Source organism: Rosa rugosa, chromosome 2 (genome assembly GCF_958449725.1).
Source record: "Rosa rugosa chromosome 2, drRosRugo1.1, whole genome shotgun sequence".
In the NCBI taxonomy this organism is placed as follows: Eukaryota; Viridiplantae; Streptophyta; class Magnoliopsida; order Rosales; family Rosaceae; genus Rosa; species Rosa rugosa.
The window spans coordinates 44,104,155-44,128,370 of NC_084821.1; the positions used below are offsets into that span (position 1 = coordinate 44,104,155).

Sequence of the window (24,216 nt, forward strand, 5' to 3'; positions counted from 1 at the left end):
GAGGTGTGAAGTGTGGTTGTTTGTGAGAAAAAAATTCAGGACGTTTATTCTATTAAGTTGTATAATTCATGTTTCGGATTTTAATTGTATTTAAAATTCGGGGCGTGACAGGCATGATATGGTGGAAGAGGAAAATCTGATTGATCTGGTAGGTTTACCTACGGGTGCTCCCCCGGGATTTGAACATGTTGCAACTTTAGCCAAGGATGTCGCATTAATTACTGGTCAAGGAGTTAATGAAAATACTGAAAATGGTTTCACACCGGTTATCTCGAAGTCTCAATAGAAAAAACAAAGACGACAAGCTACTCAAGCTCTTGATCGTGAAACTCCTTATCCAAAGAGGGACAGAACAAAGAATAAAAAGTACAATCAATGAAGGTTCTTTATTGGAATATTAGGGGAATAGGAAACAATGACTCCCAATCCGAGCTTTCTAATATTTGCCATATTCACAAACCAGATCTTGTTTGCATTGCTGAGCCAAAGATAAAGTTCACCTCAATTTCAGCAGTTTTTTGGTCTTCTTTGAATTTGGATCTTGTTGCAACTAATGACTGTGGAGCGGCTCTTCCAAATCTTTGGCTGTTGAAGGGTTTTCATATTCCTAATCCGACGATTATTTCCAACTCCGAACAGCAGGTTACAATACAGGTTCCTTTTGATAATGATCCCAGTCAACTTTCTTTTGTATATGCTTCTACCTCTTATATCAAACGCAGGGATTTATGGCAAGATCTTAATGCTCTTCGTCCTCAAACGTCTATCCCTTGGATGGTAATTGGGGACTTCAACGCTGTGTTAGGAGCCCACGAATCAGGAGGCCCATCTCCTTCTCGCCTCTCCTGTGCAGATTTTCAAAGTATGTCAGATACTTGTGATTTTGTTCATCTAGATACTTCTGGTTTGTTCTTTACTTGGTCAAATGGTTGGAGCACCCGTGGACATGTTGAGCTTCGTTTGGACAGATGTCTTTGTGATACCACTTGGTTTGAAGCTTGGCCTTTTACTAGTTGTGTTGCTCTTCCCCGTGTTGTTTCTGATCATTCTCCTTTGATTTTCTCTGCTTCAAAACTCTCCCCAAGTGGTCCCAAGCCTTTCAGGTTTCAGTCTATGTGGTTGCAGCATCCAAATTTTCATGCAGTAGTGTCTAATTGTTGGAATTCCTTTTCAACTTTGTGGCTGCCCAATGTTTGTTACTTTGCAGAAATTAAAGGCTTTGAAACATTGTTTGCGTGATTGGAACAAAGCGGTTTTCGGTAATGTCCATCAAAAGGTTGCTGCTGCTCGCGAAAATTTAGTCAACATTCAACAAGATATCGCGACCCGTGGCATGACTGATCAAAGGTTTGAGGATGAGATTGCTGCAAAGTGGATATAGCAAAGGCGTTTGACACTCTAAATTGGGATTTTCTGCTCCGAGTTTTAAGTAATTTTGGGTTCTCTCCCACTTTCACTAGTTGGGTCAGCTCTATTCTTCACTCAGCAAGACTATCTCTTTTAATCAATGGCTCTCCTCAAGGTTTCTTTACGTGTTCTCGTGGTGTTAGACAAGGAGATCCCCTTTCTCCACTTTTATTCTGTCTTGCAGAGGAGGCTCTTAGCCGGGGCCTTCACTTACTTCTCCAAACCCGTCAATTGAAGCCAATATCTTTTCCCAGGAAATGCACTGCACCGTCTCATGTGTTATATGCAGATGGCCTCATGGTGTTTTGTCGTGGGGACAAAAACTCTCTTAAACGGCTGCGTGGGTTTTTTGACCGTTATAGTGCAGCTTCAGGGCAATTCATTAATGCGGAGAAAAGTACTTTCTATCTTGGAGCTAGGTCTCGTCACAGGAAAGGTACAGTTCAACGTATATTGGGTTTTCATGCAGGGCGCCTACCTTTTATTTATCTGGGAGTTCCTATTTTTTGTGGAAAACCCCGCAGCTGCCATCTCCAAGTTATTGCCGATAGAGCTAAGTCAAGGTTAATGGGTTGGCAGGGGAGGCTTCTTTCTATGGCTGGGCGTACTCAACTTGTGCAATCTGTTTTTCAAAGTATGCTTCTTCATAGTTTTTCAGTGTATCAATGGCCTGCATACCTTGTGAAGAAGTTATCTACATGGGCGCGTAGTTTTATATGGTCTGGAAATATTGAGACTCGGAAAATTGTCACTGTTACTTGGACTCAAGTTTGTGCTCCGAAAAAAGAGGGCGGGGTTGGTATTCGTGATCTGGCAACTCTTAATTCTGCAGCTGTTTTAAGGTTTGCATGGAGCTCTTTCACTTCTTTGAACCAATGGGGTGATTATATGCGAACTCGTTACCCTATATTATCTAGTTCCAAAGTGAGCTACCGCAAATCCTCAATCTGGCCAGGTTTCCGCTCTATTGCTCTTCATATCACCCACAATTGTCGTTGGATTATTGGAGATGGCCGTTCAGTGTCCTTTTGGAAAGATAAATGGCTTCAAGATCCAATTTTGGAAATGTTGGGTTTTTTCGACTGGTCAGGATTCAGTGATCTACGTGTGGCTGATTTCATCTCAGATCATTCTTGGCAGTTTCCCTCTTTCTTCTTAGATACCTTTCCAGACTTGTACAGGAAAATTTCTGATATTCGTCTCCCTTTAGACACAGAACCTGATATGCTCATTTGGGAGTCTACAGCCTCTGGAGAGTTATCCTTCACTGATTCTTATAACTTGCTTAGACGACACTTTATTTTGAGAGACTGGGCTTCTACTATTTGGCATTCCTTCATTCCTCCACGATTTTCTTTCTTGGCTTGGAGGATTCTCTTAGATCGCTTGCCCACTGATGATCGGCTGAAAAGAGGTGGGATTCCGATTGTGTCCATCTGCCAATTATGCAACAGTTCGGCAGAGTCAGCTTTACACTTATTTTTACACTGCCCTTTCTCCCAACATCTTTGGGGATGGCTGGCAACTCAGTTTGGAACCTCATTTCCTGCTTATGACTCTCTGTTGGATTTTTGGGTTGGCTTTTGTCACAAGGGTTTTTCCCCTCAGCTTTATAATTTGTGGTTGGCAGCTGGATTGCTTACTTTCATGGAAATTTGGAAGGCGCGAAATAGACTCAGGTTTGATAATCGTTCTCCTATTTTTTCTACACTGTGTTGTTCAATTATGGCATGGATTCGGCAATTTGGTTCTCTTGTTCCTGGTTACTACAAAGGCGTCTTGGATTCCCGGCTTCTTTCTTCCCTTGGGGTGTGCCCCAAGCCTCGTAAAGCGCCCAAGATTCAACGTGTCCTATGGCATCCCCCCCTCCCTCCTTGGGTTAAAGTTAACACTGATGGTCTGGCGAAAGGTAATCCTGGTCCTGCAGCTTGTGGAGGAGTTTTTCGCGATGCTTCTGGGGTTTATTTAGGGAGTTTTTGCCAACCTCTGGGTTGCAATACTTCCTTTTATGCTGAACTTTATGCTGTTATTGTGTCTATTGAAGTAGCTTTCACTAGAGGTTGGACTACTCTGTGGTTGGAAAGTGATTCCATTAGTGTATTAGCATCTCTCTCCTCCAATTCTTTCTCTCCTCCATGGGACTTGAGAGTTAGATGGCAAAATTGCTTGAAGAACATTCAACAAATGCAATTTCGTAGAACTCATATTTTTAGGGAAGGGAATGCAGCTGCAGATAAGATGGCAAACTTAGGTGTTTCAAAACACTCATTTACCTGGTATCCTAGCCCTCCTGCAGAGCTTCACAGGTACTTGCAGGCGGATTTTTTGGGACTCCCAAATTATCGCTTCACAGGTTGCTGAGATGATTAGGTTCGTCTGTCTTTCTTGCTCGCACCTTCTCAGAGGCTTTTATTCCCAGGAGGTCGTGCGCAAAGTTAGCTTCATAAGCATCTACATGCAGGCGCATGCGAATTTCTGGCATATTTCGTGTGTCCAGTTTTCACTTTTGTGGCTGATTTTTTCTTCTTTTAGATTTATTCATGAGGGGGAAGTTTCCCTCTCTTCTCTTTCGCTGTTAATTTTGTTTTCTCTCTTGGACGATGTATTTTTCTTTTTTATTATTAATAAATTGAGTTGGGGGACGGGCGGTGGGTTCCCAGAGTGGGGCAGACCCTTCACCTTCGGGTTTGAGGGTGGGACAAGTGCCCTGCATTGTCTGTCTCCGAGGAACTAATATCGCCTAATCCCTTTCTCCTTAAAAAAAAAAAAAAAAAAAAAAAAAAAAAAAAAAAAGTGGGAGTCTTCATGCTTTTCTTCTTAAGCTAGGCCTCAGAGACTAGATCTTCACGGAGAAGCATGCTATAGACTTTGCTAAGGCTTCATATCGCTAGTGATAAAAGATCTGTGTTAGGTTTTTTTTTTTTTTTTTTTTTTTTTTTTTTTTTTAATAAAGGGGAAAGTTCGTTAGTTTATTGGGCAAAGCCCACATTTTGGAATTATAGAGACGTCCACGTTTTTCTTTAGCAATACCGTACTCTGTAGACCTAGAAGTCTTTTGTTTTTTTCGACTGGAGTGGACCTAGAAGTTGAATAGGAACTATTCAATATCATTAATCATAAGGAATGTCTCTCTCTCTCTTTCTCTCTTTTTTTTAAGTTTTGTCTTTTTCCTCTGTTCTTTTTCTTCTCCCATACAAAACTTTTCACCAATCATAATCAACAACGCAAATTTGTAGAGCAGAATTTTCATGACTTTCTACTTGAGCATCTGAATCTGGGTCATTAGATGAGGTAAAACGTCCTATCGTGGTGGTTCTCTTGGGAAAAAAATGAAAATGCAGGACTGGATTTATGCCAATTGTAGTAGCATATCAGTCATCTTTCATACCTTGTGAGAAGTTTGGATGTCCATCTTCGGGGATCTTAAAAGGAAAAAGAGTCAATGCTTTGGGTCATGTATTGCCAATCAATCTCTAGAAAACATACTGGAATGAAATTTGGGTACTGGGTTTAATGAATTTTGTACTTGCCCAATTAAAGTTCATCATTCTCCACCATCTTGTTTTTATTCAGAAAATGGCAATAAAACCAAGAAAGTAACCAAGCCCACAAATTTTCAATATTTCTCATAAGCAAAATTATCCAACCACCAAAACCTATATAGGGTGAATCAAGTGTTGGAAAAGTGTGGCTTAGATTAGAGCCATTTAGAATCCCACATCAGAAATGTGAAGAGTCATCCTTGGGTTATAAGGAATGGTACCACACACACTAATGCCGAGGCCTTTTGTATTAAAACCCCATACCCGTTCTGCATCGGGTGGCTAAAGTGGGGGGAGTATCGGCATTATTGGATCCGTGTGTGTGGGACTCATTTGCCGCTTCCGCACAACAAGTGGTATCAGAGCCCAGGTTACGCTTGGGACTTGGTGTCTCATACGGTCGAGTTGCAATTTGGAGGAGCTCCCGTTTGGATTGGGATCACAAGATTTGGAATTGGATGCTTGTGGTCAAGGTGGAGCTATTGGAATTCGGATCATGAGACAATTGAAGATGGCTCGAATCACGCCAAGGTGGAGATTGTTGGAAAAGTGTGGCTTAGATTAGAGCCATTTGGAATCCCACATCAGAAAGGTGAAGAGTCATCCTTGGGTTATAAGGAATGGTACCACACACACTAATGCCGAGGCCTTTTGTATTAAAACCCCATACCTATTCTGCACCGGGTGGCTAAAGTGGGGGGAGTATCAGCATTATTGAATTCGTGTGTGTGGGACTCATTTACCGCTTCCGCACAACATCAAGTACGTACTTAACAAATTAAGACCAAAAGAATTTGAACCGAAGTGGAAACAGAGTTAAAAAAAAAAATAAACTTGAATTGCCTTGTTTTTACACGTGCCGAGATTTTGTTTTCACGTATGAAAATGATGTGACTTGGACCAATTTATTTTGGACCTCACACAACTCTCAAAGACCGACAGATAGAGAGAAATTAGTAACTGATTCACACATATAGGTATAGCTAGTAATATTTAGTAACTAATTCTCATTTATAGCTATCGCTAGTAATATTGTGAAGCTCGACTATATATATATTTTGATCAAGCCGCTGCGAGAGAGAGAGAGAGAGAGAGAGAGAGATGGGGGAAAGCAGTACTTACTATGATAAGAATGATGCACTGAAGAAAGGAGCCTGGGCTGCAAGTGAAGACCAGATTGTCAAAGACTACGTCGAAAAACACGGTGTCGGAAAATGGGGCAAACTATCTAGGGAAACAGGCAATTCAAGTTTAAATTCTTGTTTTCATTCACGTATGGCACTCTATATATATTTGCTTGATTTGAGTCGCTGCAATCTATTATAATTTTAATGACGAACCTCTCGTTTCGTTTATGATGAATGCATGTGTTTGTTGGCAGGTATGAAGAGATGTGCGAAGAGTGTGAGACTTAGGTGGCTGAACTATCTGAGGCCTGATATCATCAGAGGCAACATTAAAGAAGATGAAGAAGAGCTCATCATCAGGCTCCACAAACTCTTGGGAAACAGGTAATCCGTTATTTACTTCACTGGGGTATAATACTACTTACAGTATAGCTAAGTTTGAATATATAGGAGATATTTTTAGCCATGTACCAAAAAAAAAAAAAAAAATCTTTTTTGGGCAAACTGTTGAGGGTTATGGCGGTTTAGCGGAGAATGATTCGGAGTTCTTGCAGAACCAATACCAAACACGAGACAAATCTTTCAAAGAACAAGGCTTCTTTCGAATAAGCCAATTCGTTTGGAATCCTGCGGATCCTCTCTTTTTCCTATTCAAAGATCCGCCTTTTATCTCTGTGCTTTCACATTGAGATTTCTTTGCAGATGAAAAGATGTAGGTGTGATGAAATTGGATCGAAAATGAACGAGTCTAGCTTGAACTGAACTTGTGAAGAGAATTGTTATGGAAAAACACCTAACACAACTTTGTCAATATCAATTCCTAAAAAATTTCAGTATAGTTTTTGACTTTTTTGTACACTACCCCAATAATGGCATCAGACGACAGTTTTGGACTGTTGTCTGATGAAGTTCAGTGCTGTTGTTAAAGCCTGTGCCGTCTGGTGGAAGTATCAGACAACAGAAAGAAACTGTCGTCTGAGTAAATTTTACACATGAGCAGCTGCTTACATGACTGTTGTCTGAATACCAGAAACAACAACAGCACCATATATGCTTACTGTTGTCTCTATGAAGCTTCTACATCAAATGACTAATTTTTTTCTATTGACTGGATTTAAAAAACACAACAGGCTGTTGAAAATGGCGTTGGCTGTCCACTTTTGATACTATAGGTTTCTCTAAATAACTGTTGTTTGAGTTTTTATTGAACAATAGTTTTTTATGTAGTCTTGTTGTGCTAAGATGGCTCCAACAACAGTTTTTTGCTATCATTTTAGTTGTGTCTAACTATCTCGGACAATTGTTTTTACTTAGTTGAGAGTGGTCTGAAAGTGACTCCTATGACATACATTTTCTTGTATGGATCGAAGAACAACAATCTTTATTAAATGAAATTAAGGAGTACATGAGGCGATGCAATAGCATCGAAAGAAAGCTATAAAACTACGATGAACAACACTTGGACTTGTATAAATGTAACAATAGTTCCATATATGGGAAGCAGTCAGCTTCCAGGGGTTAGATGGGTCATCTTTGGGGAAAGCCTTCACTGCATGGAGTGCTCGTTTTTCCTCTATGACAAGCAGCTCCCTTTTCCTCTCTAACAATGCCTTGTTCTTAAAATTCAATAGCCACCTGCAGCACCAGAAACATGTACCAATAACAGATCCATGTGACTTCAATATGATAAAAAATAAAATAAAAAATCAAACAGATAACCGAGATTCATTTCCGATATCTTACCTGAGCAAATGCGTAAGGCAACTCTGAGTACATTCATGCTACTGAACCGCCACAACAAATTGCACAGCAGAGGCATTGCTAGCTGCAAGGAAAAGAACAACAGCATAGGTAGCTCCCAAAAGATTGATCAGGTCTTGTTGTTTGTTAATGTTGACAATATAATATGCAATTAATTGTGAAGTCCATTTAGTATTAGACAAATCTTGATAGTTAGGTCCATAATGCACCAAAAGCTCAATGCATTCAGTCATACAAAATCTAGTATTCAGAAGAAACTTTGCTGTACATAATTAACAGAATTCTTACCCTTTCGAGGGTAACTTGCATATCTCATCTACAGCTTCACTCCCAGTTACCACAGAATTCTTACTCTGAGTACATTCCTGCAACTCAACCGCATGAAAAATAGTTAGGATTCCAACAATGCTATAAACTCTAACACTAGACACAAACAAAGAATACCAGAAAAATGTATTATTGCAGGATACTAGAAAAAAAGCTAGGATTCCAACAATGCTATAGCTCTACGGATCAATGCTATAACTCTATGGATCAGACCAATAATCTTCAGATAGTGCCAATAACGGATTACTTTTACTAATTATCTTTATCATTACAAGCGATGTCGGTTGGTACCTATTAAATTTCACTGATATCTTTGTTTAATTGAACACCCATGATACCCAGCCATATGTCTAATGTATTGGCCATCCAGTTAATAAACTACTACATATCAATAAGGTACCCAGCCATTTCTATACCAACAAAGAATGATTCAAAGAGACCAATTATACAAAGTCTTATATACCAGACACCATTTCTATATCAATTAATCAAAGAGACCATTTCTATTATTCTATATCAAACTCCAACAATTAAATGAATTAATAGGTACGTTTCGTCTTTTCCAGCAAAAACAAAGAAGAAGCAAACAGGGTGCTGCCTTTGATAGTTTGACAATAGTCATAATATCAGCTCTTTGACAATTTGACAATATCAATTCTTGCACGCAGTCAAGGTTCAAAATTTCCTGTAATTGACAATTTGATATCGCAAACCCAGTTCATATCTCAAACCAAAAACACTCAATTAAGTGACTAAATCAATGAAGTAAATAGAGAAGAGTCAGAGGAAAGTACCAAGATGAGATCGTAGTAAAACCATATCACTTCAATTCCTGAAATAATCAACACCCGCATATAAAGATTGAAAACCCATTAAAACTGATGTTATGTGTGTATATATAGAGATCCTGGGGAAACCAACAGTCCAAAAATATTCCAATAGAGACGAAAAAGGTCTATGACGAAACCTAAAAATCCAGAAAAGAATTCACTCTAATTCAATCAATCATCCACAAATTCAATCAATTAAAACGAATCGAATAAAAAAGAAACAAGACTTGCCCGTTGACGTAGCTTTCGAAATCGGGGAGGATATCAGGGTTCTAGCGATTGACCGCGACCAATTGCTCCACCGTGAACGACACTTGCTGCTGCGACGTTTGCTATGGAGCCTCTCTTCCCATTTTTGGCTTTGAAATTCAATACACCCCAGCTCTGAAACAAACATTGAAGCAGCGAGAGTTTGAGGATTTTGGGTTCATCTCAGATCTGAAAGAAACCTGAGAGAGAGAGAGAGAGAGAGAGAGAGAGACAGCCGTTAAAGAGTGAGAGATCAAAATTAAAACGATGGGTGGGAAATTTAAGTTTTGGGCAAAAATTTTGAGCGGGCTGAGAGAGAGAGAGAATGAGAGAGCTGAGAGAAATGCCAGAGTGGTGTTGGTCGATGAAAGGAGTCCAGAAATTGAATTTTGGTCAAGTGTGGGAAATCAATTAGGGCAGCAGAGTTTATTAAATATAAAACTTAGACAATAGAAACACACAGAGTCATTGTCTGAAGGAGAGTTGCACAACAGACATAGAATAACTGTTGTCTGAATAAATATTCAGACAATATCAAATATTAACATTATATGAATAATAATCGCACAACAGACAAAAAAAAAAACTATTGTCTGAAGATATAGTCAAACAACATCAAATACTAACATTATCTGAATAATAATCGCACAACAGATACAGAAAAACTATTGTCTGAATCAAATTACTCAGACAACATCAAAATGTCACCATTGTCTGAATAATAGTTGCACAATAGAGAAGTAATAACTATTGTGCGATTAAAAACAACCAGACAACATATTTTTCTCAACTATTGTGTTAATCAACCTTGGACAACATCAATGAAATAACTGTTGTCTGAATTGGTTGATTCAGACAACATCAGAAAAACAGTCATTGTCTGATTTATAATCGCACAACAGCAATGTAGCAACTGTTGTCTGATTCGAAAATTCAGACGACAGAATAATTTTTGCTGTCGTCCCAAAGTATCAGACGACAGTTAAAAATTCTGCAGTTGTCTGAAGTGTGTTGTCTGAAGCTATTATTGGCGTAGTGGTAGTACCCCGGAAATTCGTCATTATTTTCCGAGGATTTTCCGGAATCTAAATTGTGGTTATAGGACGGTTTCGTGGCTCGTGGACCGAGCGGAAGTGTTTCGGACGAATTAATTATTTGAAAAGTATGGTTTTAAGGTGGTGCAAAGGTTGACTTTTTATATATTGGGATTCTCCGAAAACTTCCTTCACGAAAGTTGTAGAGCGTGTCGATACGAGTTCGTGGACATGCGGAACGCGTCAATCAGAGTTCGTATGAGAAAGTTATGGTCTGCGGAAGTTTTGGGAAAGTTCTATAAATAGGAGTTTCCACTTTTGGAAATTTACTATTTCCATTTTACTTTCACCATTCCGGAAAAAAAATCAGAAACGCTCCGTTCTCTCTCCTCACCCGCGTCTGACTCGACCCGAACCCGGTGATCCGACCTGGTTTTTCCGGCGATCTCCGGCGACCTCTAGCCTTGAAACCTGTACAGAACGATTCGCCTCTCTCGTGCGGTCGTCTCTGTGGCAGCCTCTTGCGGCGATTCTTGGTGGAGGAAGTGCAGCAAGGCGGTGCAGTTTCAGGATTTCGGACCCGATCGGAAATCCTTATTCCGACGTCAGCGAGACTTCAAGTCTTCTTGGCTGAGCTCAGAGCAGCCTCCTTGATCGATCCTTGGTGGTTGTTTGGATCGATTTACGTGGAAGTTGGTTCAACTCGGATTGAACAGTAATCCACGGCTTGTGAGGTAGTTTTCGATCCCTTATGCTTGTTTTCTGACTTCGAGCTAGTTATGAAAATTCACAAGCATGCTTAAATGAAGCTTTTTGATGTTGGGGGTTTTGTGAAATAATGAATTTTTGGACGGCGTCGGTGCGCCACCGCCTGTGGCGGCGTTCCGGTGGTGTTCCAGCCATGTAAGGGACTGTTTTTGGTATTATATATGTTCTACTTGTTGATACGAGCGTTTCGATATATAATATGCAAATTTTGGAGTTCGAATGGAATTGTTATGATTTTTACGGTTTCATACCGGTGGATTTATTCGATCCGTGAGGATTCGAGCTTCCGATCGACTTGTGGTTTGGACATATCGATCGTGGAAGTATTCCAGAGACATTGGGTGGTCTCGGATGTGGTTTCGCCTTAATTGGCATCACTTTGGGAATTTTGGTTCGATATAGGGTTTCGAACGTTATTCTTTGTGATTCGTTAATTGAATCAGAGCTGTAATTCCTTAGGTACGTGACAAGGTATTCTTTGGACAGCTAATTTGGGTGGTTTGGCTGCTTTGTTCTGTATTGAAGACGCAGCGGGAGTTTCAAGGTGAGTAAATCTCGCGATATGTGTTATGAGCCTAGTTACCATATTGTCTTGGAGTTATGAGATTAACTGTGACTATAGATGGTATTAGTGGCATTCCTGAGTAGATGACTACGTATATATATATTTACGTGAAATATATATGTATTGGTGCAATTGTTGTGATATGGGCAGCATAGGACGTACTGAGTTCAGTATCGTTGGAAATAGTGAAATTAAGTATTGAATCTTTGTGATGATTGCCCTGTGAAGCTTGTGTAGGAATATTTGTGTAATGAATCGTTGAATCAGTGTGATGAATCTTTGTGATGATTGCCCTGTGAAGCTTGTGTAGGAATATTTGTGTAATGAATCGTTGAATCAGTGTGATGAATCTTTGTGATGATTGCCATGTGAAGCTTGTGTAGGAATATTTGTGTAATGAATCGTTGAATCAGTGTGATGAATCTTTGTGATGATTGTCATGTGAAGCTTGTGTAGGAATATTTGTGTAATGAATCATTGAAATCAGTGTGATGAATCTCTGTGATGATTGATATTTGTGTGATGACCGGCGAAATCTGTGTGATGATCAGCTGGACAATTGATATCTGTATGATGATCAGCTGGACAATTGCTATCTGTGTGATGACCCTCAGGATCTGTGTGATGATCAGTAGAATGATGAATATCTGCGTGATCACCAGTGGAAGCTGTGCGATGATCAGTGTGATGACTGCTCGGCAGTGGAGCTGAATTGTTATTAAGTTAACAATAATCGAGAAAACTGCTGTGATGGCCAGGGTTACCTACGAACGTCAGAGTGTGAGGTTACGATGATTACTATGATTTGAATTGTTTGACTAGTGTGACCTCCTGAACTAAATTATATGCAGGGGTTACCATGAATTGTTTTGCTTGTTTTGGAATGTGATTGCCTTGTTTCTTCTTGATTGTATTGATTGATCGTTTGATTTACCTTAAGAGCCATAGTGGTGACGAATTGTACTCTGTGGTGAGGATAGGAAGGTGAATTGTTGATTTTCACCTTTGATGTCATGATTGATGACAGAGGCTCCTAGTGGGGAGGGAATGAGCGTAGTTTGAGATTCGTCGTAGGGCGTTAGAATGGCATCAAACATTGCTTCAGGAAGTCTTGTTTGATTGAATTTGTGTAATGGGACGCTAGTTGAGAATCTGAGCATGAGGCTGTAGTCACCAGTTGACTTATGTAGGCACGATATGGAAGATTATGGAATTGATGGTCGTAGGTGTGAGCTATGTGTATATCGTGTTTAGGTTGAGGTGACTTAAGAAATGTGTTTTGCTTTGTGGTTTTGAGTTTACTCATACGAGCTTCATAAGTTTACCGGGTTTGTTGTGTGGCAACCCGGTGCACTATTCAATGGAATGGTGTAGGGGTCACTACTACAAAAAAAGCATTTAAGGACGTTCGAAAAACGTCTTTGAAAACTTTAGATGACACGCAAAAAAAACGTCATGTATCAAGGAGTCATTGTAAGTGCCTTTTAAGGACGTTCGAAAAACGTCCTAAAATGTCTACTAGGACGCGTGAAAAGTGTCCTTGTATCTCTAGAAAACGTCATCTAATGTCTTCTAAGACGTTTAAAAAACGTCCTCTAATATCTATTAGGACGTTCAAAAAATGTCCTCTAATGTTTACTATGACACTAGATAAGTGTCCTTAAATCTAAAAAAGATGTCCTTGTATGTATTAGAGGACATCTAAAAAGTGTCGACATATATGAAAAAACGTCCTCAAAACTTCCATATGAAACCCAAAAAAAAAAAATATTGGCAACCAATGATCTATGAATGCCATATACCAACCAAAATTATATATTATTGACCAAAGTGCTGTTTGAATGATACCAAATACAAAATTCCTAGTAAGTTCCTATCTACATCAATTTCCTCACGGCTGCACTACATCCAAGTTATCTTTGAACTGCAAAAACCATTAAAGAGTATTACAAAATTTGTCAATGCTAGAAGTAATGCTAAAAAGAAGATAACATGCACAACTAATTCATAAGCATGAAGTACTGTCTTAAAAGAGGTACATGTCCTAAACATTTTCTAACTACTAATAATTAATACTCGGTGGTTATAGTGTAAAGGCAAGAGCAGTAGGACTTTTCTGGACAGATAATATGAGCTCAAGACAGTTCAGACTTATGTGGTTATAGTTCTAAGTTCCAAAGCATATGTATAAGCATTTTTAAAGAAGAAACATGAAAGACAAGTTAAGTGATCAAAATACTGCATAAGAACAAACACACAGCGTTGACCATATTACTAATCAAATTACCAATTATGATCTTGAACTTACATATCTATGTGAATAGCATCCTTCTATACCCAATGCTGCTCATATTTTTCTCACCAAACCTGCTCAAACGTTAACAAGAAACCCAAATAAGAATGTTAATTTCAGCCTTGAAATTCAAATACCCAAAACACTAAGACGAAATGTCTAAGAAGCTTCTTTCTTATCCAAGAACACAAATACATATAAGTAAAATGTGTAGAAACCCACTAAATAAAAGGTGAGATTCACATTTAAGAGAGAAGCCAGATGAATTATGCAAGCTATAAATTTAGATCTCAAGTTGAGAAACAAACCAATATTGCTGCACTAAGTACAAGTTAGGAACTGCAATCCCAACTGAGAAACAAACCAATATTGATGCACTAAGTACAAGCTAGAAACTGAGATCCGAATTGAGAAACAAACCAATGTTGGTGCACTAAGTATAAGCTAGAAACTATATCCAAATTAAGAAATAAGCCAACAAAATTATTTGTCTTTATTACCAAACTTGAACTAGCCTTCATGTATAATACTTAAATTAAACAACACACAATACAAGCATATAGACTAGAGAAATATGAGAATACCATGCAAGCTGCCAATATTTTCAGGGTGGGTAGAAATCCTTTGCTGGCTAATGGCATTATCCCTTTGCATAACCACTGTCTTTTCCTTGTTTTCTTCCTCACCAGAATTTTTTACCACTACCCTGTTCAGGAACAAAAAAAGCCAAAGAAGGAATGCTAAATCACCACATAGAAAACTGAAAAAGTACAATTATAATAGCATCAATCACTAAACCCTAACCAAAATAATACAATTAAGGAGTTACAATAGCCATAGAAAACGTATTGAAAATATAGATTATACATACATTAGCCCATCGACATGAAAAAGGAAAACCTGTGCAATTTGGGAAACTAAATTAGTTACATGGAGAAGAAGGGTTACCTGGAACCATAATTGCTCAAATACCTGCAAACTTCAAAGAAAAACACAGGAAAAAAATCAATTAGGTAGGAAACTCCATAGTATCTGAGAACTTCTTCCCAGGTTCACATAAGCAAGAACATACTATCAGATACCTCGCTTGTAAGTGTTAGATCTGACCCAGCTAATCTACTATAGGGCAGAGCCGGCCCTGGGATTTCCGGGGCTCTAGGTGGAAAAAAAAAATGGGGGCTCCCTACCTTTAAATATATTTTATAAAAAAAAATAAAATAAAAAAAAAATCTCTTCTGTACTCTCATTCACATTATCATTCTCATTCTCATTCTCTTGTACTTGTTCAGCATTTGCGTTGAAGTACATCCGGCTTGAAGCTTAACCAATGCCTCTCTCTTTTGCTTCTCTTTTCTTTTTTTAACCCCAGAAGGATACTTCCTAATCGGAGCCATCATAACCTATAAAAGATAAAACAGATATGGAAATTTTGATATAAACATATTGCCATATAATAAAAAATACCAATGTATCAAACCAACAAAACCATTTTCAATTCAAACTTACTGTCATAGTGCCATACAAATTATACAACACCATTATCTTATTATTAAACAAAGCAAAAGCAAAGAAAAACAATTTTCAATTAAAACTTTAAGATATGTTTACAATACTTTTGTAAACGGATGAATCATGAAGTTTCTAGTTTTTCATAATTGAGACCTTAATCAATGTGCCTTGTAATATTTTTTTTCTTTTCTTATATTGCTCGGTTCTCATATCTATGGTTCAGTTGCTCTTTGACCAATAAAGAGCAGCAGAGATGGGAATGAGAAAATAATAAACATATAATGAAGGTACAGAACAATGATCATAACTAGACAACCTAGAAATGAACTACATAACATTATTCTTATTAAGATTAGATCAGCACAAATGAACCAAGAGATACGAAGCACAATAGTAGCACAAACAATCAATTTGAAATTAAAGAATAAAGGAGAACCAGAAGCTTTCATCTCTTACATTCCTACAGACCCACTCACCAACCCAGTATCCAAACGCAAATTATCATCACCCAGTACCCAAACACAAATCATCATCACCCAGAATCCCAGATCTCGACCTTTCGTTTCTACCTAATTGAAGAACTAGAAGAGACATGGAATTCGAGCAAGAGAGAATTACCTGGAGAAATTTCTGGACGAATTTCGTGACTTTCGTCTGAAAGTGAGGAGAGAGATTTGGGAGAGCACTCAAAGCAGCAGTCGAGATCCTTTTCTTTTTTTTCTTCCCTGCACCTGCCAATACAAATACAACTGAAATTTTCCAAATTGCAAAGACTCCAGATTTTCTACAAGAAAATTCTGAAATTTTCAACAAGACACTGAAATCACTAACACTAAAACCCAGCCTGAATTTTCAACTTTGATTGACTAAGGATTCTACTCCTCAGCTATTCTATGTCTTGATTTTGAATGGCAAGGAAGAAGATTAGGGTTTTCTGGGTGATGAGAGAACAGTGATGATGGATGCAACGAGGTGAGAAGAGTAGAGAAGTGCTGATTGATAGGACGAAATTCGGTGAAATATTTCCATTTGACGGGAAAATTTGATAATGAAAGTGAAACGGAAGGGTTTGCATCTAAGAAGGAACACAAAAATGGCTAAAGCAATTTGGGGGAAAATGAAAGATGAACGCGCGTGCATTGGATTGAATTCCTAGAAGGGGACTTTTCAATTATTTTTATTATTCAACTATTAAGGTTTTTGGGTATTGTGTGAATCGAACCCCACACTTGGAGGACGTCTAGACGCGCTAGACTTAAAGCAGCTTCTCCTGTTTTTGCTTTTGAAGAGGTAGTCATGAGTTGACGTCCTAACATTTATACAAGGACATTAAGTTTCAAAAAACGTCCTTGAAAAAATTTGTGGGTGTCCCGAATCATGTTTTCTGTAGTAGTGGGTTAATCCTACAGGTCAAGGTAATCGTGGCTGAAGCTGAGGTAGCGTGCTGGCAGCATCATGGTAGGAAGCATATGTTGTGACCTTACCGTTGTTATTACTTCTGCTGTAGTAAGCTCTGAGGAGCATTTACTTATTATTTTGTTTTTGACAATTTAATTCGTAAGCTTATGTAATATATGACTTTGTGGAGCAGGTCAATATTGACATAGTGGGTTCAGGGCATCAATATGTATGTTGTATAAAGGAAAAAGTTTTCCAGGTATTTGGTATTGATGGCTGAACGTTCACGCATGTATAATTATGGGGTTATATATCGATTATTATTTGTGTTAAAAATCAGGGGCGTGACATTTTTTTCGTAAAAACCCTACTCAACTAATTCTATGTGAGCTAATTAATTAGTACGTACATTATTCTTTCTTAACTTTCGGTTCACTGTACACTTGGTGTAGATGGTCATTGATAGCTGGAAGGATACCAGGGCGAACTGACAATGAAATCAAAAACTACTGGAATTCCACCTTAAAGAGGAAGCTACAACAAGAAAATCACTTAGAAGTGTCTAAAGATGAGGAGATCAAGGAGGACTGGTCATCCTCTGCCGTTGTTGCTGCTGCTGCTGATGAGGAAAACCCAGGTTTGACCAAAAAGAATGTCACTGAAGTTGGAGTTGGAGTTGGAGTTGGAGTTGAAGCAACTAATAATAACGGTATTGGTGATGATGAATATCTGAGGGATGACCTTTGGTGGAACAATTTCATAGCGGATTTCAATGATACCCAACTCGACGTATCTGACTTCCAAACCGACTTCCCTGAGAATTGGGAATCTAAGGCGAACATTATCGACGTCGGAGATTGCTTCACCGATCAACAAGACATGCCAAATAATATTGCTTGAGCTACATATTAATTCAAGAAAATGTATCACTAATCCCCTTGGGTGATTAATTATCTCACCAGATTTGATACATAAATATATATATAATCCATTAATATTTAGGCATGATTCATAATATTAATCACCATATTATAGTGACCAAATTTACCGTAGATATCCAAGATTTCACTAGCATTAATATTGTGTAATAATGTGTTCAATGATTTAGGGATCAAGGCAAGTCCAAGTCTGGAAGGAAAATGAACAAGATATCTCACATATTACAATGTTGGGGATCAAGGCGATGTAAAATTCATTAGAACTAGATATCAGCAATATTACTTAAGCTGATATATGTGAGATGTTTTGAGTTCAAATAGCAACACATATAAATACATAAAACCTGTAATCGAAAATTAGTTTTATGATAATGATCTGTTTTGAATTTGAAATTCAAAATTGTATGGTTATTTGGATCAATCTAATCAGACAAAAGTATGGCAGTTACATAACAGTTCCTTGATGGAAGGAACTATCTCATTTGCCTTTGTCTATATAAGAGGATTACACAGCCTACATTGATCCCTGCAAGAACACTACACACACTCAAATAATTGTCTGATCTAACAATTGAGATATAGAGTGGATCTTGGAGAAGTACTCCATCGAGTTAGTATCATATGCTCTTATAAATTTTGTTTTGTAATCAATACTTGTTCTGCTGCAGATTATATATATCATTTATGATTCATGTTGCTGTTTAATAACAATCTTGTATTTGACATAGTTATTATTCAACATATGTGAATCTATGTATGTATCTTTAATCTATGTATGTATCCTTGGTCCTTCTTGGCTAAGGATGTCCTTATTTTAGCTTAGGAACAGATTTCAAGTTTTTGATATATCCTTAGTCTTTCTTGGCTAAGGATGTCCTTACCTTAGCTTAAGAACGGATTTCAAGTTTTTGACAACTTTTTGATCACATATTCACATCTTAACCGTTCAGTTTTTAGGTCCTAATGTATAGATCATCTCTGCAAAATTTCAGCAAAATTGATGATCGTTAAGACATTCAAAACTGCAAGTTACAATAATGAATGCGAACGGTTTTGGTTCGACAGATTCAGTTCGTAATTCATTGGTTTAATCAAGTTCGATACCTTAACGATCATCAATTTGGCTGACAATTTGCAGAAGTGATTTATACATTAGGACCTAAAAACTGAACAGTTAAAATATAAATATGTGATAAAAAAGTGGTCAAAAACTTAAAATTCGTTCTTAAAGTTAAGGTAAGGATATCCTTTACCTAAGAAGGACCGTGTGTGTGTGCATATATATATATTAAATTCACTGCAGGACAGAAGAACGAAACATTTGGGCACTCCATTCTTCTAACTTTTTTATTTGTTTATCATTTATCTATTTCCCTCGATCTCAAGAACATATCAGCAGATTACGATGGCAGCATATGCTTGATTTGCTTGTATTAAAATGCCTACCCTTTAGACCGAGATGCATTTATTTATCTGGCAGAATTAATCAGTTTTTGTAAGAATTATTTGATCAAATATGGTTTTCAAATCTCCCGCTACATTTCCCACCTCCAGAATTTGTTGATGACTTGCTAATTGATTCATTGTCAATATGTAGTTTACTAGAACCCAGAAGAAAAGATGTACGTAATGACAGCTTGTATACAAAGTCTTTAGAAAGAAGATGTTAGGTTTGCATCGATAATATTACTGGTTGCAATACCCGTTGTCTTTCTGAACGTACATAATCGCACTACTAGAAATTTCCCCATTGCACACTGATTTGAATTAGTCCCTATTGGGACAAAGCACACTGATAACAATGGCTAATGGCATTAGCCACTATGCAGCCACTAATTCCCTATCAGTCCCCTCTATAGCAGGTGCTATTGGGGCAATCCACACTGATAAAACATCAGTGGCATCCCAAAACCCAATGCTGCAAGATACCTTTTTCTTTCCCACTGTTACTGAATCAGTGTGTATTCTCAATGCCACCAACATCAGTGGCAAGATTGGGAGTAAATATAAAAAAAATAACAATTTGGTCTAGCTACAACCACATATTTCTAAAATGTATTGTACAATTCGTATACAATTTCAAATAAAATACAACATAAAAAAAACTTGAATCTCTTCATGTTCCTCTCCACGCTGCATCTGCTACCTCCGGCAACTTTTATATGCGATCTGATTCCAACTCCCTTTATTTCTGTTGACATTGACAATAAGGTAAGTAAGGCAGAACCCATTTAACGAAAACAAATCTAAATAGAAGAAAACAGCCATACCCATGGAACAATTTAAAAGTAGGTTCCGTTGGAAATCTGACCAACATGGATCTCTACCAGATTTGGCAAACGCACAAAGATCAGCCCACCTTTGTCTCCAAAGTAAACATCCCCTTACTGAAATATAAAGAGAGGGGGTGTATAATGAGATCGAGTAGAAAGAGGAACCTTCAACCCTAAAATCAAAAGATCAGATCAGAAGAGAAACATCCTAAACACAATTGAATCCTACAATCAGTTTATTGATCCTACTCCTACGATCCCCAAATACAAATACAAAAACCGAGTCAAATGATTGACAAATAACCTTTACCGCAACCCTAGATTCAAATACTCTAATGAATTTGGGCCAGAGAATCTGCTATTGGTGAAGTAGTGTTTATCGAGGATAATGAATGCCTACAAGCAGTGCATTCATTCTCAAAATGCAAATTTCATAACAGCAATACACCTCTAAGCACAATGCAAAAACCTTGTCCAAACTGGATCCAATATCTCTAATCAAGTACAAGACAAGAATAGACCTACTAAGAAAGACAAGAGCTACAGCTCTGGTATTGAGGCAGGCGAAGGGTAATTTAATTTATTGTGTACCAATTAATTTGATGCTAGACATTGGCAAAACAAGCAACAAATACATCAATGATTAAATTCTACACATTCAAGAAATAAACTTAAAACACAAAAAACAAAACAAAAAATCAAATTGAGGGATCTTAGAATAAAAACATGAACTTGACCTGCCTTGACAGTCCAGTTCTTATCAACTAGGGGATTTGAAGACTTCAGATCTCGATGAATAATTAAAGGGGTTGAAATGATGAAGATAATTCATGCCTCGTGCCTGTGGAAGGATTACAAATAATACATTAAATGGGAAATCAATTTTTTTTCTTTTCTTAAAGAGTAAATATAAAAAAATACATAACTGAGACTATTCAAGACAAGATGAACACAAATTGATGCATCCAAGAATCTAGACTGATATAAACTGAGCCTGCAACAATACATTAAAAAACGAGAACACTGGTATAAAACGAACACTATAACCATATTTTTTCTTTATTTTGTTCAAGGATGTCGAAAAATCAATACTCACTATATCCAAAGCCATTTGAACACGTCGTCTCCAGTAAGAAAAATTGAGATGAGAGGCACCTGTCAGCCCAAGAAGTGCTTTATACAAGACAGTATGAAAAACTATATATTAATATCTTGGTCAATATTATAAATATAACTACATATTGGTAACAAAGAATAAAGAGTTTTCATCTGTCTTTCAAGTACATAGTACAAATAATGCGCAAGTAGGAAGCTCACTTGTTGTCTAAAAGAAAGAAGCACATCATCTGGATATTCTTGCTTGAAGAATACCTTAACAGCAACATCCTGTAATTAGCAAAAACAATACTCAAGTTACTCAACAATACATTAACATTATACATCATCATTATACTTTAGCTGACTATTAGGAGAAAACAGATCCCAAGATGCACAAGCACTGTTCAACTTGTTCATAAGTTTATATGAATAAGAAGGGTTGTTCAGTTCATAGTTTATTTGAATAACATGTTTGACATTTCATCAAGTTATATGCTTTATTTTGCATGAAAACACTATATTCATGTATCGCGAGACAGTTTAGAAGCATTCTTTTCTAGATAATTGAGATTTGAACTCTACTTTTTGTCTGCAATGAGTATTTGGACATGTTTGGACTATAGTTTCATGCAACCCAGAAGGACTATAGGCTCAGACTATAGTTTCATTCCCAACTACATGTCATCTGGTTCAGTGCATATCTATTTACCAGTTTCTGTGTTCATGTGTCTGTGTGTGAACATGTTTGCATGAACCATTGTTGTAACACACACAACTTAGTTTTTATACCTGGTTAACAGCAGAGTAAGCTACAAAAAAGTCGAGATATCTGTTTTCCTCAGGATCCCATATGCATGATCCCTTCGCTTTAGAGTTTAGAGAATACAACACTGATCGAGTGGTAACTGCAAATTGCACCAGCAAATTTTCTTAAAACCTTATCACTTACACTAACCAAAGATATTAACACATGTAAACCATCAAGGCAAAACCTTATAACATTGACAAGAATCTCATACTAGAATCCTCATTTCTACAGTTTCTTCCATGATTGTCACAATTAATGACACACCACGTATACATATTTGACCAAAAAGATTAAGAAAATAGGGAAATTACTCGCACAAATATCCTCATTTCATCAGTTTCTTCCATGATTCTCACAATTAATGACAGCGCAAATAAAAACTTGAACAAAAACATCAAGAAATGCATAAATTTACTCATAAAAAACTCAAAACAATATGATAGTCAAACAAAACCATTAGGCAAATACAAAAGTTCATGTACAGTGAGCACATTAACATTCATTTAGAACCCACAAAGAGACAATCAAATTGAAACAAGCAAAACCCGGATGGCAGAACATGATCAAGAATCAAATAAGTATTATCCACTCTGATAAACAACCTAGATAGACAACCAAGACAAACAACCTAGATGGGGTTTCAAACTCATCCACTCTGTTCGTTAGTAGTCAAGCATAGATTTCTCATTACTTATTCCTTGATATTGTTCATGTATTATTAATAATACACAATAAACAATGAAATTGAAGCTCTGTCAAATCAAATGCAGGTTATATAAATCGTAAAAAGCTTATAAGAGAAAAAAGTCAAAAAAACATCCAGCTCACATCCAGCTCAGATATTGAGGTTACCCATGGGGGAAGACTTGTTGATAAATAGTTGTAAGACAAATCCCTGCACATAAAAGTCCAGAGTGAGAAGGGGGAAAGCACATGAATGTTAAACAACATACCCTCCAACCCACAACAAAATCCTACACAAACAAAAATCCATCAAGCGAAACATTCAAGATCTACAACACGCAAGCCTAAAGATCGAAACTTTTAAAATATAATAGAAGAGAAACAAGAAAGTTACCGCGAGCACCCCAAGCTCTAGGCTCAGGCCAACTCCCCTGCTCCATTGAACGCCTTTGATGCCTCGTAGATCCAAATCTACGTCGTCGTCGGAAAACTCTACAACAGATCTCCCACTCCCCAAGCCAACCTCGAATCACCAAAGCCTCGAGGTTGGTTTAGGCCCAAAAATAACATGGCTTTTGCAACTCTTATCTAGGAAATCGAGGGATTCTGGAGTAACACTCACAAAATTACATGACAACGAGAGAGACGGACGGAGAGAGAGAGAGAGAGAGGCAGAGAGCAGGCTAGGGTTTTTAGTCGAAGCAAGTGAATATATACCAAAGAGTAGAGGTTTGCTGTCTCGGCACCACACCATAAGAGTTCTTAAGAACTCGGCCCAAACATAGGAACCCTGGAGCCCACTTATATTATTATTATAATGCATATGGCACTGTTTCAGTACTTGCATAGCCTCTATTCACCCATTAGGCACTGATTATGTCACTGAGGTCAAAGATCGGTGTGATACTATTTGAGAAGCCACTGATTATTTTTAGTGTCTATTAAAGATGTGCTATTGGGGAAATTTCTAGTAGTGTCGTGACGCGTTTAATACAATCAGAAAATACATCGATCATTAGGATGATGTTCATTCTTTGTATCATTCTGCTCATATCTTCTTAATTTGGAGGTTAATTAAGGCATTCTCCTTATATATAGTTCTGATCAAGAAACCTACAGAGTAGATGTCCACTTCAATTAATACATCTTCCAACAATCAATATCTACTCCACCGTACTGATCATAGTGGATACAACAAACAGTATAAAAATGTTAATGCATGGCATGGGTATGTTTTAAATTAACGCATACTAGAATGAAATCAATTTTACCTCTAATATGTTTCTACTTTAAATCATTTATATCTTGCACTTTTAATTTTATTATGGTTGTCTATGTACCACCAATTGTTTTTTTTTTTTTTGATCAAAGAAGAACTTCATTAATAATGAACTGGCATGGCCGGTTACAACGAGTTTTGGGCAACATCTCTAATACAGAAATGACCACTAGACTTCACATTGGAACTCTAATACTCTATAAAGACTGACTGAAGGAGCCAAAAGGCCCTGACTCCAAACAAACCCATTTTGCCAAACGGTGAGCAATCTTGGTGCCATCACATTTCACAAAATGACAACTACAGACTTAAAAGAGACTAAGAGA

General features: G+C 37.6%; 2 protein-coding genes and 2 long non-coding RNA genes across 27 annotated transcripts; 1 reads left to right on the top strand and 3 right to left on the bottom strand.

The window, feature by feature from the left end:
* Positions 1–6,051: 6,051 nt before the first annotated feature.
* LOC133727965 (transcription factor MYB1-like) lies at positions 6,052–17,839 on the top strand. The gene is made up of 2 exons (XM_062155394.1): positions 6,052–6,460; positions 17,263–17,839. The coding sequence occupies exons 1-2, from the start codon at positions 6,315–6,317 to the stop codon at positions 17,708–17,710; spliced, it is 594 nt and encodes a 197-aa protein (XP_062011378.1). The 5' UTR covers positions 6,052–6,314; the 3' UTR covers positions 17,711–17,839.
* Positions 7,482–9,219, bottom strand: LOC133734182 (uncharacterized). 2 transcript variants are annotated; one of them, XR_009858129.1, is made up of 4 exons: positions 8,959–9,219; positions 8,126–8,202; positions 7,820–7,901; positions 7,482–7,711 (listed from the first exon to the last, which is right to left on the bottom strand). It is a non-coding gene; the product is annotated as an uncharacterized LOC133734182 (long non-coding RNA). The 2 variants fall into 2 exon arrangements; XR_009858128.1 differs by having other exon boundaries at positions 7,820–8,202.
* Positions 13,350–16,573, bottom strand: LOC133733394 (uncharacterized). 3 transcript variants are annotated; one of them, XR_009857678.1, is made up of 6 exons: positions 16,031–16,573; positions 14,986–15,303; positions 14,852–14,882; positions 14,488–14,609; positions 13,919–13,977; positions 13,350–13,534 (listed from the first exon to the last, which is right to left on the bottom strand). It is a non-coding gene; the product is annotated as an uncharacterized LOC133733394 (long non-coding RNA). The 3 variants fall into 3 exon arrangements; XR_009857677.1 differs by having other exon boundaries at positions 13,353–13,534; positions 14,852–15,303; positions 16,031–16,143; positions 16,244–16,572; XR_009857676.1 differs by having other exon boundaries at positions 13,351–13,534; positions 14,852–15,303; positions 16,031–16,572.
* Positions 17,840–19,664: 1,825 nt separating the features above from the next.
* On the bottom strand, positions 19,665–23,337 carry LOC133734313 (ornithine aminotransferase, mitochondrial-like). 21 transcript variants are annotated; one of them, XR_009858229.1, is made up of 8 exons: positions 23,006–23,327; positions 22,756–22,901; positions 21,909–22,024; positions 21,339–21,407; positions 21,118–21,194; positions 20,759–20,862; positions 20,019–20,194; positions 19,665–19,939 (listed from the first exon to the last, which is right to left on the bottom strand). XR_009858229.1 is itself a non-coding variant. In XM_062161940.1 (7 exons), exons 1-5 carry the CDS (start codon positions 23,049–23,051, stop codon positions 20,957–20,959), a joined length of 276 nt encoding a protein of 91 aa, XP_062017924.1. In that variant the 5' UTR covers positions 23,052–23,332; the 3' UTR covers positions 20,019–20,194; positions 20,759–20,862; positions 20,948–20,956. The 21 variants fall into 21 exon arrangements, 15 of the variants coding, with proteins under 15 accessions (XP_062017924.1, XP_062017918.1, XP_062017919.1 ...); XR_009858226.1 differs by having other exon boundaries at positions 22,780–22,901; positions 23,006–23,326; XR_009858228.1 differs by having other exon boundaries at positions 20,060–20,194; positions 22,780–22,822; positions 23,006–23,324.
* Between the last annotated feature and the right edge of the window lie 879 nt (positions 23,338–24,216).